The sequence below is a fragment of the Callithrix jacchus genome, chromosome 7 (genome assembly GCF_049354715.1).
Source record: "Callithrix jacchus isolate 240 chromosome 7, calJac240_pri, whole genome shotgun sequence".
NCBI lineage: Eukaryota > Metazoa > Chordata > Mammalia > Primates > Cebidae > Callithrix > Callithrix jacchus.
Window position 1 is genome coordinate 88,133,990 of NC_133508.1, and position 15,819 is coordinate 88,149,808.

Here is a 15,819-nt window from a genome sequence, read left to right on the forward strand (position 1 = left end):
AACCCATCCTTTATGGCTTTCTTACAGCACCAGAAACTATCCAGCCTTGTTTTATCCTGTTTACTCTAAGATCCTAAGCCAGTGGTTCTCAACCAGGATGAATTTGCTCTCTAGGAAACATTTGGCAGTCTACAGACATTTTTTTTGGTTGTCGCAACGTGGCAGGGAAGAGGGTGCTACTGGCATCTAGTGGATAGAGAGAGCTGCCAAACATCCTGTGATGTACAGGACAGCCCCCTACAACAAAGAATTGTCTTACTAAAATGTCATTGCCCAGGTTGAGAAACTCTTCACTAAGCAAACCGTTTTCCTCTCTAACCTCAATTAGGTCCTTAATTAAGTTTGTTTCTTCAACTGAAAAGTGGAGGTTATTGTACTTTTTCAAATGGTTGCAAAGATAAATGAATTTAAGGCATGGAAATATTTAGCACAGTGTCTGACACACAATGGCAGTCTGCTGATTGAATAAATTAGGGTCTTTAAAAAATACGGTATAATGCAGCTTCTCATCCATCTTGATTCTCCTGCAAAAATTATCGTGTTAAATGTTTTGATCCATAATCACTGTAAATCTTACATGTTATAGAAATTCCTGTATTTAGCATCAAAAAATTCCTAGACTGCCTCTTAAATATGTTTTGATTTTTGGTCATGAAAGCAATGATTATCATACCACCACTGAAACAAAATCTTTTTAAATAAGAGATACCTTTTCCTGTTATTTTCTAAAGCACTTCAGTGAATTAAAAGACAGGAGGAGTCTTTAGGTCAATGTTTAAGTCAATCAGTAATTGAATATTTTCTAGTGTCAAGAGTTAATAAGTTCATGATCAAAAAACCTTTGTAGGAGAAGACCTTAGAAGTATTTTAGAAACACTAAGCTTACCCCATTCTCCTCGTGCTTTTATTTTTGTGTAGCACTTCAAGGCCATCAAGACTTTTAGTCTTAAAAGTTCCTAAAAGGAGAAATGATATTACTGTCAAGAACTAGTAAACCATACATGAAAAATTTGTGGATTGTTTAGATTTTTATGATATACCACTGTTTGTAAGGTGGTGTTAGATGCTATGAATTAGGAGTTTGTAAGTTTGGTTAATTGGCTGAGGCCCATTGTTGATATGTCAATTTTTTTGAGAATTAGTTTTTAGCATACGGATCCTGTACAAGATAAATTTATACCTTTAAACATTTTAATTTTTTGGTATTGTAAATTGTGTTTATAGTTTTTATTTTGGCTTCAAGTTCATTGTTGATGTTTACAAGTACAACTGATAAGTGTGTGTGCTTTTAACCTGCAACCTTGCTGAATTCATTTGGGAGGTTTTGGTTAGAGTCCTTGGGATTTTCCAAATGGGCTCATTTCTGGTTGTCTCATTAATTAAAAAATTTTAGGATGTGTTTTGTAAAGCATTATATTCAATTTTGGGTGTTTTCATTCTGAGGCTGGTTTTCATTCTGAGACTGATTTTCATCTAGACCCCCTTTTAAACTTTCACAGCTTCTCCCTTTTCATCTTCACTCTTTTCCCCAGAAATCACTGAAATGACTTCTGAGCAAATTGTCATTTTATTTTACTGATTCAAAATTATTAGATAAGTTTATTATATGCTGAAGGTAATAGAATAGTGCATCCAGAGTCTTGAATTATGTAGGACTATTTGTGTTAGTGAGCGAAGTCTGTTCTGCTTTTGGATTCTTGTACCTACTTTTTATTGATTTTTCTTTTTCTTGTCAGTTCTTCATCTGCTGTTAGTGTGTCTGTCCTTGAAGTACCTCTTCTTGCTTCTAATAATTTGGCATGTTGGAAAACCAGATACTCAAGCTCATCACAGTATTTTCTGTTGCCTGCCAAAAGAGAGCTCCCAGAGGCAGTGGCAGTTGAGTAAAGTAGCGTTTTCACTTGCGACTCTATTCTGGGGTTTAGATACATGGGTACCTTACATTTTTTTAAGTTAAAAAAATTTTTTAAAGTTTGTAACAAATTTGATTAATAAAGTCAATTTTAGCAGGAAATTCACATGCATTTGAGAATTGAAAGAATTTTTAATGTTGATGTAAGCCTGTCAGTGTTTCCTTTTTCATATATTGTGTTTAATTTTCTGGACTTTTTTCACATTACTAGATTTTGTTTCTTAAAAATGCTTCTCCCTTAAAACATAATTTAATGAATGCTTTATAAGATGTAAGTTCTTAATCTCAAAGTAATCTTTAGATTGAGGAGCACTAAAATTGAGGTCCATAGACCCTTTAAGGTCAGGGATAGAACTGCTTTCAGTGTGATTGATTTCCTTAGTAATCTTATGTGTTTGTTTAAAAATGTTATCTGAAATAGCTTTCATCAGACTACATAAGGTTTCCATGGCAAAAAAAAAAAATTTTTTTTAAGAATCCGTGAGAGACAATCCCAGAGTGAGCTCCTATCACTGCTGCCAGAAACCACAAAGCCTTTTGGGAATTCTGAACTCTGAACTCTGAGTCACAGAGTTTTGATAGGTATGTGGTATTGGAATTAAGTCGAATTTTGCTATTCCAACATTTAGGTAAATTGTCAGACATCATTAAGATTTGCAGCGTGAAATAGGCCCATTTATTTACTTGTTTGTTTGTTTGTTTATTTATGTAGAGACAAAGTCTTGTTCTCTTGCCCAGGATGGAGTGCAGTGGCATGATCTTAGCTCACTGCAGCCTCTGCCTCCCAGGTTCAAGTGATTCTCCTGCCTCAGCCTTCCACCATGCCCTGTCTGTGATAAGATCTTTAAATAAAAATTTCATGGCTTGTCACTGTGGCTCATGCCTGTAATCCCATCAGTTCTGGCTCACTGCAACCATTGTCTCTTCAGTTCAAGTGATTCTCCTGCCTTAGCCTCCTGAGTAGCTGGGATTACAGACATGCACCACCACCCCCAGCTACTTTTTTTTCCTATTTTTCAGTAGAGATGGTGTTTCACTATGTTGGCCAAGCTGGTCTCAAACTCCTAGCCTCAGGTGATCCACCTGCCTTGGCTTCCCAAGTAGCTGAGGCTACAGGCACATACATACGACCACTCCTGGCAAATTTTTGCAGAGATGAGGTTTCGCCATATTGCCCAGGCTTGGATTACATTGTGAGCCACTGCACTTGGCCCCAAAACAGTTTTTAATGGATGATGCTGGGACGCCTACGTATAACCACATAGTTAAGTGAAGTTGGACCCCTTTCTTACTATATGCGAAAACGAACTCAGAGTGGTTTATATGCCTAAAATGTAAGAGCTAAAACGTTGTAAACCTCATAGTATAGGACTAAGTGCTCATGACCTTTGGTTTGATAGAAACTTCTTAGGATACTGAAAGTAAAAGTAACCAAAGTTGAATTTCATTAACATTTAAAATTTGTTTTTGAAAGAACACCATCAAGAAAGTGAAAAGATAATCCATAGAATGCAAGAAAATATTTGGGGTAGTTCGTTTGTTTTTTTTTTTTTTTTTTTTGAGACGGAGTTTTGCTCTTGTTACCCATGCTGGAGTGCAATGGCGCAATCTCGGCTCACCGCAACCTCCGCCTCCTGGGTTCAGGCAATTCTCCTGCCTCAGCTTCCGGAGTAGCTGGGATTACAGGCACACGCCACCATGCCCAGCTAATTTTGTTTATTTTTTGAGACAGAGTCTTCCCTCTGTCGTCTAGGCTGGAGTGCAGCAGCACAGTCTTGGCTTATTGCAACCCTACCTCCCAGGTTCAAGCAATTCTTAGCCTCCCCAGTAGCTGGGATTATAGGTATGCACCACCACGCCCTGCCTATTTTTTTTTTTTTTTTTTTAATTTTCAGTAGAGGATATTTCACCATGTTGATCAGGCTGATCTTGAACTCTTCATCTCAGGTGATCTGCCCACCTCAGCCTCTGAAAATATTTGTAAATCATTTGTCTGATAAATGGCTTGTGTCCAGAAGATAACAAAAAGATAATTTGCTATCAGGGAAATGAAAATGAAAATTACAAATGAGATAGCACATCTTATCCACTTGAATGGTTATAATAAAAATAAGTTTAAGCAATGATGTAGAGAAACTGGAACATTCTATTTCACTATTTAAAATGCACATGTCTGTGGTTTCCAGTGTGTTCAGAGTTACGCAACCATCACTTATCAATACAGCTCCCAGTGGGATTGTAAGATGGTGCAGGTGCTTTGGAAAAGTTTGGCAGTTCTGCAAAATGTTTTGTGGAATTCCACTCCTTGGTATATCTACTCAATAAAATGAAAACATGTACAAAAACTTGTACATGAATTTTCATAACAGTATTCACAGTAGCCAAAAAGTGGACACAACCCATGTCCATCAGTGCCTAAACAAAATGGTGGTGGGCTGTTCAGTGATAAAAAGGATTGCAATTCTGATAAATGCTGCATCATGGGTGAACTTTGAAAACATGCTAAGTGAAAGGCTAGCCACAAAAGACTGCATATTAGTATGATTCCATATACAAGCATACCTTGTTTTATTGCACTTCATAGGTTGGTGTGTGCGTTTACACAACTTGAAGGTTTGTGGCAACTCTGTATGAAACAAGTCTATTGGTACCATTTTTCTAGGAGCTCACTTCATTTCTCTGCCACATTTGGTAATTCTCATGCTTTCAAACCCTTTCATTATTAGATCTTTTTTGGTGATCTGTGATCAGTTCTATTAGGGTGGTCTGCAGCAAAACCCACACATCTGAGTAATGCTTATCTATTAAATGTCCAGGAAAGGCAAACTATAGAGACAAAAAGCAAATTAGTAGCAGCCTAGGTCTGGGGAGTTTGGGGGAGTGACTGTTAGTGAGTACCCTTTCTTTGAGGGGTAATGAAAATGTTCTAAAATTGGTAAGTGATGGTTGTATAACTCTGAACACACTGGAAATCATTGAAGTGTATATTTTAAATAGGGAAATAGAGTGTGAATTATATCTCTAAAGTATTACAGTTAATGGAAGCCTTTTACTTTATCATACTGTATTTCATCAATGCTGAGATGTACTTTTTAAGGATGAGCTTAGTTGCTCACTCCTGGGATCCCAGCAGTTTGGGAGGCCAAGGCAGGAGGATTCCTTGAGCCCAGGAATTTGAGACCAGCCTGGGCAACATAGTGAAAACCTGTCTCTACAAAATTTATTTTTTTAATTAGCTGGGTGTGGTGACATGGGCCTGTAGTCCCAGCTACTCAGGAGGGTGAAATGGGAGAATCACTTGAGCCTGGGCAGTTGAGGCTGCAGTGAGCCAAGACTGTACCACTGCACTCCAGCCTGGGTGACAGAATGAGACCCTATCAAAAAAAAAAAATCGTATTTATCAGGATGATAGATATGATGCTGGCTTTCATTTTATTTTATTTTATTTTTTGAGATGGAGTTTCGCTCTTATTACCCAGGCTGGAGTGCAATGGCGTGATCTCGGCTCACTGCAACCTCCACCTCCTGGGTTCAGGCAATTCTCCTGCCTCAGCCTCCTGAGTAGCTGGGATTACAGGCACGCGCCACCGTGCCCAGCTAATTTTTTGTATTTTTAGTAGAGACAGGGTTTCACCATGTTGACCAGGATGGTCTCGATCTCTTGACCTTGTGATCCATCCGCCTCGGCCTCCCAAAGTGCTGGGATTACAGGCTTGAGCCACCGTGCCCGGCCAATGCTGGCTTTTAAATCTCTGCAATTGTTCAGGAACTTCATCAGAGCTAATCTGGGGGGTTTTGTTTCAGTCAAGATTCATAGAACATCAGAACAAGAATATACGTTGAGACCAACTATTCTAAATTCTCCATTTTATGGTCCTAAGTGTCAGTCTGGCAAAATTCAGAGAAAACATTTCCGAGTAGGAGATTGCAGCTGGGAAGAAGGTGGTGCCAGCAGCAGCTTGTAAGGATATAAAGAGAAAGATCAGAAGAGCTGGCTCTTATTTCCTACTGGAGGAAAAGATACAGCTTTTGGTGACAAGCTACATTCTTTAGTAGTGACTTTATTTTTCCTTCACCACAAACCAGACTTGTACTACTATTTCCAGTCTCAGCACATTATTTAGGCACTTCCCCACTGCATTGTTTTAGTTTCTGAAATGGTATCACATTCCCTAAATTGAATCCAACTTTTAATGTAGTGCCCTTCAGACAGACATGTTTTACATTCATCTGTTTGTGTCTTGGGTTAAACCATCTAAGATTAGGGCCCAATACATTCTTGACAATATCCATCATTTTATAGATGCTTCATATACATATTAACAGACAATTGGAATGCTACAGAGATTTTTCTCATCAGATCAGACCTTGCGGTCTCTGATGTCTAACCCTATCTTTTGGCTGGGCACGGTGGCTCACACCTGAAATCAATCCCAACACTTTGGAAGGCCGAGGCGGTGGATCACTTGAGGCCAGGAATTCGAGACCAGACTGACCAACATGGTAAAATCCTGTCTCTACTAAAAATACAAAAATTAGCCAGGCATGGTGGCACGTTCTTTTACTCTCAGCTACTTGAGGTTGAGGCGGGAGAATTGCTTGAACCTGGGAGGTTGGTTTGCAGTGAGCCAAGATCGTGCCACTGCATTCCAGCCTGGGTGACAGAGTGGGACCCTATCTTTGCTCCTGCTTCATCATATTGTATAATAGTGTCTTCCATTTCTATTCTAGCCCCTTCCATGCTGCTGCATTTTTCCACAATGCATATTTTAATTTTAAATTATTCCTTCTCTCCTTTTCTTAAAGGCAGATGATTTCCTTTGGATTCTCACTCTTTCTTTTGCCTGCAGACATATAGAGAACTAAAGAAAGTATTAAGGAAAAGATTGTTTAAATTTATTTGAAATGTGTTTACTTCTCTGAATTCTATCTTTCTCAAAATTTAAACTCACAGGGCAAGCCCATGTGTGTCTCCTAATCAACAATGAGGAATGGTAGTTAGATAAGACTATATAAGACATTTAAGTAGATAGATGATGGTGGAAAAGGGAAGAGAGGAAGTCAGGGAGGATGTCTATCTCCAGGGACTAGTGGAGTGGTGGTGTCAGAGAATAGCCCATATATTGAGCCCTTTATCTTGGTAAGTGCTTTACTTATCTGCTTATTTCTTAAAATACTTTTTTTTTTTTAAAAATGGATTCTAGTTGTGTGGCCCAGGCTGGAGTGCAGTGGCATGATCTCCACTCACTGCAACCTCTTGTCTCCCAGGTTCAAGTGATTCTCATGTCTCAGCCTTCCTAGTAGCTGGAATTACAGGCATGTATTACCATGCCTGGCTAATTTTTGTGTTTTTAGTAGAGATGGGGCTTCACCATATTGTCCAAGCTGGCCTCAAACTTCCTACCTCAAGTGATCCACCTTCGTTGGCCTCCCAAAAGTGTTAGGAAGGATTACAGGAGTGAGCCATCATGCCCAGCTCAGCCCAACACTTTTTTTTTTTTTTTAAGACAGAGTCCCACTCTGTCACCCAGGCTGGAGTGTAGTGGTGTGATCTCAGCTCACTGCAACCTCTGCCTCCCAGGTTCAAGCAATTCTTGTGTCTCAGCCTCCCGAGTAGCTGGGATTACAGGCATGCGCCACTATGTCTGGCTAATTTTTTTTGTATTTTTAGTAGAAATGGGATTTTGCCTTGTTGGTCAGGCTGGTCTCGAACTCCTGACCTCAAATGATCCACTAACCTCAAATGATCCACCTGCCTCAGTCTCCCAAAATGCTGGGATTTACAGGGGGGAACCACCGCACCTGGCCTCCAGTGCTTTAAGGTAGGTATTTTGTCTGTTTTGCTGATGAGGAGTCTTAACACTCAGATGTTAAGAAGCTTGCCTAAGGCCACATACATAATTAAATGCCAGAGTAGAAATTCCAGGAAATGCCTATGCCCTTTCCATTATGCTTTTTTGTTCATTAACCTAGGTAGGGGTCATAGAAATTCTGAGTTTGAGAAGCACCTCGAAGTATATTTGGTTTGGTTTTGGACCTATTGAAGTTACTGTGGGATGGGTAGGTAGAACTTTGAAAGAGACAACAACCCAGATATTTTTACTTGAGACAATGTTAGGTGTAATTTATATCAAGTTTTCCTTTTTTATTGTTATATAATCCAGATAGCCATTTCCTGTTTCTTTTTGAGACAGCAATTTTTCTTTTTCTTTTTGTTATATTGTTATTTAATCCAAATCATTAGCAATTTTTCTTTCACTTTGTGACCCAGGCTGGAGTACAGTGGTGCAATCTCATCTCACTATAGCTCAACCTCCTGGGCTCAAGCAATCCTGCTGCCTCAGCCCTCCCAAGTAGCTGGGACTACAGGTGTGTGTCACCACACCTGGCTGATTTTTGTATCTTTTATAGAGACCGGGTTTCACCATGTTTCCCGGCTGGTCTCAAACTCCTAAGCTCAAGCTATCTACCTGTCTTGGCCTCCCAAACTGCAAGGCTTACAGGTGTGAGCCACTGTGCCAGACCCATTAGCAATTTTTAATAGCATATTTACAAACTTCTAATATGTATATAATATATAATGCAAGAACATAAGTGCTTTGATTTAGATTATTCAGTTCTGTAATTATGTTGAGTTCCAACTACCCTGCCAGACACCATGCCGAGTAAGTAGTAAACACTGGTAAGCAAAACAGACATAGCCCCTGCCCTTATCAAACTACCCAGATATCCTGGGCAAAGTGGCTCTCGCCTATAATCTCCCCACTTTGGGAGGCCAAGGCTGGCAGATTGCTTGAGGCCAGGACTTTGAGACCAGCCTGATCAGTGAGACAATGTCTATCAAAACCAAAAAAACTGTAGTGGTGCATACCTGTAATTCCAGCTACTGGAAAGGCTGTGGTGGGAGGATCACTTGAGCCCAGGAGTTGGAGCTTGTAGTGAGATTTGTTTGTATATCTTTTATCATTAGATCCATATTTAGGCCCTGAAACAGGCTAATAAAAATATTTAGATTTCATTTTTCGTTTTTTCCAATTTGTTTTCAGCTGGGAATGAAACACAGAAGCTTGGCAAATATAAATTTGGAGCACAACCTAGCACTGGCATTGGAGGTCCTCAAAACAATCCCCAGATTTGGTGATTCAATAGGATTCATGGGACTTAGTATATAATCTTATTTACAGCTATGATTTGTTACAGCATAGAAGCAAAGCAAAATCAGCTAAGGAAAAAGGTGCTTTGGTCCAAAGGGAACTAAGCACAAGCTTCCAAGAGTCATCTCCTAGTGGAGTCACACAGGACATGCTTAATTCCTTCAACATATATGAAAGGTTTTCTGCCAGAGCCACTCATTTGGAGGCTCAGTGCCCCCAGGTACTGATTAGGCACCCACTGCCTAACACGTGACAAAATTTCAGATTCCCAGAGGGAAAGCAGGTGTTGAACACTGTGTAAACCATATAGCGTTTATATAGAGAAGCAGCAGATAGGGAATGGTGGGAACCACCCCCAAATCCACACCTTTTGTTGTTGTTGTTGTTGTTGTTGTTGTTGATAAGAGTCTCACACTGTCGCCCAGGCTGGAGTGCAACCTCCGCCTCCTGAGTTCAAGCAGTTCTCCTGCCTCAGCCTCCCGAGTAGCTGGGATTATAGGCATGCACCACCATGCCCGGCAATTTTTGTATTTTTAATAGAATTTTCTATTTTCACCATGTTGGCCAGGCTGGTGTTAAACTCCTGACCTCAGGTGAGGAGTTTCGGCCTCTCAAAGTGCTAGGATTACAGGCGTGAGCCACTATGCCCGGCTATCACATCTTTTTAAAATTGTTGTTTTTATATCCCTGTCTAATCTTCTACTCGCTCAGTCTCTTTGAGCCAACAATTGAATCAAGATCCCGTTTTGCTGCCTAGAAAATCAGTGGCTCTTTAGTTATGAAACAGTTGATAACTCAGATATCAAGCCAGTTTTAAACAAGTATCATGGGAATTAAAATTTAAAATTAGGCATTTGTGGTAAGAAGGGTGAGGCCACATTCATCTTTAAAATATCAGGAGAGCTTAGTCATTTCCTTCCCTCTCTGGTTTTCTGAAAATTTGCATGTAAACTGAAATTAGGTTGTTCAATCATTTTAAATATCTAAAAGATACATAGAGGATTCCTTTGTTTTAACAACAACAACAAATACCAAAGATGAAAATACACTCATAACATGAATTAAAAGATAGTTTTTATTTTATTCTTTAATGTTTATTAATGTTTCCCCATAACGTAGAGCTTTCCTTTTCTGTTCTGCTTTCTGTGTTCTCTACACGTATGTGAACCACAAGACTGAAGAAATCTAGCCTTTGAAAAACCCATAGTTGGAGTTTATTTGCTCTAAAACAATTTAGTTTTTTTTGTTAGGTTCAAGGATTTAAGAGACCCTTTATATTATCCACAGTCGTAAAGCAATTTGTTCCCAGTTTGTGTGTGAATGACAGCTCATCAAGACTGGTCAAATAGGACTGGGGCTAAGTTTCAGGAAGGTAGTCTAGACTCGAAATGATGATTCAAGGGTTGAAGAACTCAGCTGGTAGAGATCACAGCAGAGGCCAAGAGTTTCTAGTATTCAAAGAGAATCCAGAAAACCAGGACAAAAGCCAAGGACAGTAGCACTTAGCAAAGCAGAGAATCATGATGGGGAGAATCATCATGATGAGATGTTAGAATAATTCACAAATATTGGCATTTACAAAGCTCTTAGTTATCTCATGACTGTATCAACTCTCAAAAGTGGGTGTTATCTCCTTTATTCAAAGACATTAAGAGACTTGGTTCAAGCAACCATAGTAAGTGGCTGAGCTGAGACTGAAATCTTGTAATTTAATTCTTCAGACTGAAAATCTCACCTTCTAAGATAGTAGTGTTTTTCAGACTGTTCTGTTGATTCTGAGAATTCTGCAGAGGTAACCAAGGTGAGGGGATAGGGATGGGGAGTCTCATCCCTCGTAGGTCACACTCCATCCCAGCTTCATTCCACCAGAATTGCTGAGTTTTAAATATTACCATTACAGGCCAGGCCCTATGGCACACCCCTGTGGTTCCACTACTCAGGAGGCTGAGGTTAGTGGATTGCTTGATCCCAGGAGGTTGAGTTTACATTAAATCGTGTTTCTGACACTGTGCTTTTTTTGTTTTTAAAGGCAAAGAAGCTCTTTATTGTTACTATTATTATACTTTTAAGTTCTAGCGTTCCTGTATACAATGTGCACGTTTGTTACATAGGTATACACATGCCATGGTGGTTTGCTGCATCCATCATCCCATCATCTGCATTAGGTATTTCTCCTAATGCTATCCCTCCTCTAGTCCCCCGCCCTCTGCCAGGCCCTGGTGTGTGATGTTCCCCTCCTTGTGTCCATGTGTTCTCATTGTTCAGCTCTCACTTAAGGATGAGGACATGTGATGTTTGGTTTTCTATTCTTGTGTTAGTTTTTTGAGAATAATGGTTTCCAGCTTCATCCATGTCCCTGCAAAGGACATGAACTCATCCTCTTTTATCTCCAACTGTACTTAAGTCTGGGCAACAAAGGGAGACCCTGTCTCAAAAAAGTGGGGGTTATAAACGTGATTTCGTTGAGCAAAATTGTTTTGTGTAAAAAATTCACCTGATTAGGAGCCACAGAATTCTAATTCCAGTACTAACAATTATTTGACTGTAGGCAAGCTTGGTCATATAAAATGGGAGAGTTGGTCTTAGATAACATTTAGATTTATTTTTGACATAGTCCAATCCATTAAAAAAATTTTTTAAATTATTTTTAGAGATGAGGTCTTGCTATGTTGCCCAGGCTGGTCTCTTAGGTGGAAATAGTTCAGTTAGCATTCCATGCCAGTTCTTCAGTGAAGTCTGTGTTTATATCCTTTAGGTAGATAACTAAATGTGAATGTTTTGGTGTGTTTATGTTTTCTTGTTAAGGCAGAGTGAAACATAGTCACACCGCTGCACATCACCCCAGCTTCCTACCCTTCCCAGGATTCCCTTTCCCTTCTGTCTCTGACCAAAAAATAAAAAACAAACCCACAAAAGGTCTCTTAAAAATCTTTTTCCTCTATTTTTGTATTTTAGGAACAAGTTCCAGTTCCAGTCTACCATCCAACACCTAGCCAGACTCGGCTAGCAACTCAGCTGACTGAAGAGGAACAAATTAGGATAGCTCAAAGAATAGGACTTATACAACATCTGCCTAAAGGAGTTTATGACCCTGGAAGAGATGGATCAGAAAAAAAGATCCGAGAGTAAGTTTTAATTTGTACATTTCAAAGTTTTATTTTCAGAAATTCGCTTTGAAAAAATTTGCGTTTTCTCTTGCACTTTAGAAAGTAAGACATTTAATATATTGAAACACTTCACTTAATGCAAGGATATGTTTAATTTTTTTTTATAGCTCTTATTACTGGCTACTAACAAGAGAATGCTATAATATAATTAAGAGTTTTCACAGGCGGGGTACAGTGGCTCACACCTATAATCCCAGCACTTTGGGTGGCTGAGGTGGGCAGATCACTTGAGGCCAGGAGTTAGAGACCAACCTGGCCAACATGGTGAAACCTCGTCTCTACTAAAAATATGAAAATTAGCCAGGCATGGTGGCCTGTGCCTATAATCCCAGCTACTTGGGAGGCTGAGGTAGGAGAATCACTTGAAATTCTCAAAAATAAAATAAATAAAAAACTGGGCACGGTGGCTTACGCCTGTAATCCCAGCACTTTGGGAGACCAAGGTGAGATCCTTCACGTGCCCCTCCTGCATGGAGCCAGTTGATGCAGCACTGCTTTCATCCTATGAGACTAATTGAGCCAGGGTCTCTCATCTGACTTCAAGTGAACCATCATTTTTGGTGGTTTTGATCTTTTGTCACTGAGCCCAAAGAGCCAGGAAGGCTGAGGCAGGAGAATTGCTTGAACCCAGGAGGCAGAGGTTGCAATGAGCCGAGATTGCGCTACTGCACTACAGCCTGGGTGACAGAGCAAGACTCCATCTCAAAAAAAGGAAAGTTAATGAAGAGAGCTTTAACTTACAGCAACCCAGTAAGTAGGCTGAAGTTAGTGTTTCTGTTTTTACAGGTAGTTATTAAAATGAAAATTATCTTTCTCTAGAATTACACTAAATAGTACAAGGAAACAAAGTTGATCTAACTGATGCTTTTCTACCTATAAAGTAATCCCATTCTCCTTCTACTATAATATGTAGCTGTTTAACAAGCACACCAGTAGATGTGATCCATATGGAATCCATTTCCCTTTGCTCTGTTGATTGCTCCTAAGTCCTGCAAATTCTCAGGGATTGAAATAAGAGACTGAATAGATCAATAGTAGGAAAAAAATCAGTTTGCATGCTTTGGTGATAAGATGACAGGCAAAGCTTTCAGCTGTGTTATTCAGATTAACACTGTTTTTAATGGGATTTAAAGCGTTTTCTGAATAGGACACTTCTGAAAATGCCTTCTGATTTCTCTCCATTGCTCCCAACAGGTGTGTGATCTGTATGATGGACTTTGTTTATGGGGACCCAATTCGATTTCTGCCGTGCATGCACATCTATCACCTGGACTGTATAGATGACTGGTTGATGAGATCCTTCACGTGCCCCTCCTGCATGGAGCCAGTTGATGCAGCACTGCTTTCATCCTATGAGACTAATTGAGCCAGGGTCTCTCATCTGACTTCAAGTGAACCATCATTTTTGGTGGTTTTGATCTTTTGTCACTGAGCCCAAAGAGCCAGGGATTAGGAATTCAGATCATGCACAGAAGTTTCCTAAAAATTCCTGGATGGCTGCAGATGTTGGGGGAAAAAGTACGTGATATTTTAGAAACTTAGAGGGAAAAGTAGGATGGTATTTTTATGTAAAGCCTTGACCCAGTGTTTAAAAATATAATTGTATTTAGATCTTGTTATTGCTCCAGTACATAGGAATTGTGTAAAGTGTTAAAGCAGCTGTATTTGTTTAAATTGTGTGTATTGAAGATTAGGAAAAAGATAGTTTTTTTCCTAAACGAAATAACTTTCTTCTCTTCCCCCACCCTACCCAAATTCTTTTCCGAAGTTGCTGGCATTTGGGTCAAGGTTTTATTAAAAGCTACATTTTATAACACTGGCACACAAAAAAAGTAGTTTTAAGCTTGTTTGCACAGTTCTTTTTTTCCATTGGAAATGGAATTCATTGCCTTAGGTCTTTTTAAATAGTGTATTATTATCGTTGGGGCTGGCTCTATGCTTGAAAACCAGTTTATTTATAACCTGTTATAAGTGCTATATTCTGTTTGCAGTTAGGAAATGCAGAATTCAAAGTGATCTCCTAGCTTGTAAGCAAACTGAGATGCACTATCCCTTTTCTATAAAAAATAAGTTAATGTGTCAGGAAACCAATTCTATTAAAGTGGGATTTAATACTACCCTTTCCTATGTGTTTTACCTGATTATTTTGGTTGTTAATATGGTGATAATGGAAAAGTCAAGTAAAATTTTAAATATTAAGAATTCTGATTTATTGAGATTGAATTATGCCACCACATTTATGTAAAAATGAAGATGGCACTGTGGTGAGACCTAATAAGAAATAGTGACTCAGTTGTAGCAATTTTGATTTCTCTTTCCTGTGACCTCTTCCCTCTTGTCTTGAACCATAGCAAACGGATACTGCATCTCTCATTACTGTAGTGCTGAGGTTATTGAAGTTCTATAAAACACATCTCAGTCTCTGTTTCTTGGAAAGGAATCTATTACATCCTGCTAGCTGGCTGACAGAACTGAGCAGGGAGAATAAAGATAATTGTATTTTATGTTTTGCACACAAATGCAGAATTTGTATAACCACATGACTTCGTAGTTGTGATCTCAGAAAAGAAGGAATTTCTCCTTTGTTTCTTGCAGTTAATGTAAGAATACTTTAAATCTCTAAGCTTTTGAAGTGTTAGAGGTAGAGATGGTCTAGTAAAGATGTAGTAGTAATGTTTTATCCATTTAGCATGTGTTTATTTTTTTCGTATGTACTCAAAGGTGACTTATTCACCTCAGTGATATTACAGCTAAAAAAAACCATTCATTAGCAAAAGGAAAAGTGGTCTCAACCTAACATCAGAAGTGTTTCTTATTATTTTATATTGAGTTGAATATTGGACTCTTAACACTTTCCCACATACAAAACAGTGTCATGAAGTTTCTTCATAATTGCATTATAGAGAAATGTAGTATGTCATTAAGTACTTTGTAAAAATTTGACATTCAACTGTAGTATCCATATGTTGGTTAAATTTCTTTATGAGCCCCATGATGGAAAGACTTAAAGAAGAATTTGAGAAAAATTGCAAGAAATTGGATTATCGGGTTCTGTTAAATTGTTACATGTATCTTGCTTAAACTTCTGTTTATTAATTTATATCCACCCAATTACATAAAGCAAATTTGGAGGAAACAACTGAAGTTGTGCAATATTTTCTGTGATAATTGCTTTTTTTATTCTTGTGTTTTCTACTTAAACATGATGTCTGTCATCAAGTATTATAGTCAGACTTTCTTTTTTTCTAGATTGCTAAAATTGGTAAATGAACTTATTTTAAAATCATCTTTCATGTTGCAGTTAGTCTTTCTTTTCATTACAAGTCTTCTTTCACAGAAGTTTGGTAATATTGAAGGAAGTAGCGTTGGGCAGAATGTGTCTTTTTTAGGCACTTTGTATTAATCTCAACCTACAATGTTAAGAACCATCAGTTTTGACTTTTACTAAGTTGTTAAAGTTATAATACAGCTGTGTAGGGTTACAGTTAATTACATAAGTAGTCCCCGTATAATCTTTTAAAATGGTTGTGTATGATAATTATTTTAAAATATCTCTAGGTATATACATACGTACGTGTGTGTGTGG

General features: G+C 38.6%; 1 protein-coding gene across 1 annotated transcript in view; it reads left to right on the plus strand.

The window, feature by feature from the left end:
* Positions 1–15,372, plus strand: part of RNF11 (ring finger protein 11) — a 32,720-nt gene extending 17,348 nt beyond the window's left edge. The window contains exons 2-3 of the mRNA XM_017974716.4: positions 12,022–12,191; positions 13,428–15,372. Coding sequence (XP_017830205.1) covers positions 12,022–12,191; positions 13,428–13,599 — 342 coding nt within the window. The 3' untranslated portion in view covers positions 13,600–15,372. The remainder of the gene's footprint in view (positions 1–12,021; positions 12,192–13,427) is intronic.
* The last annotated feature ends 447 nt before the right edge of the window (positions 15,373–15,819 follow it).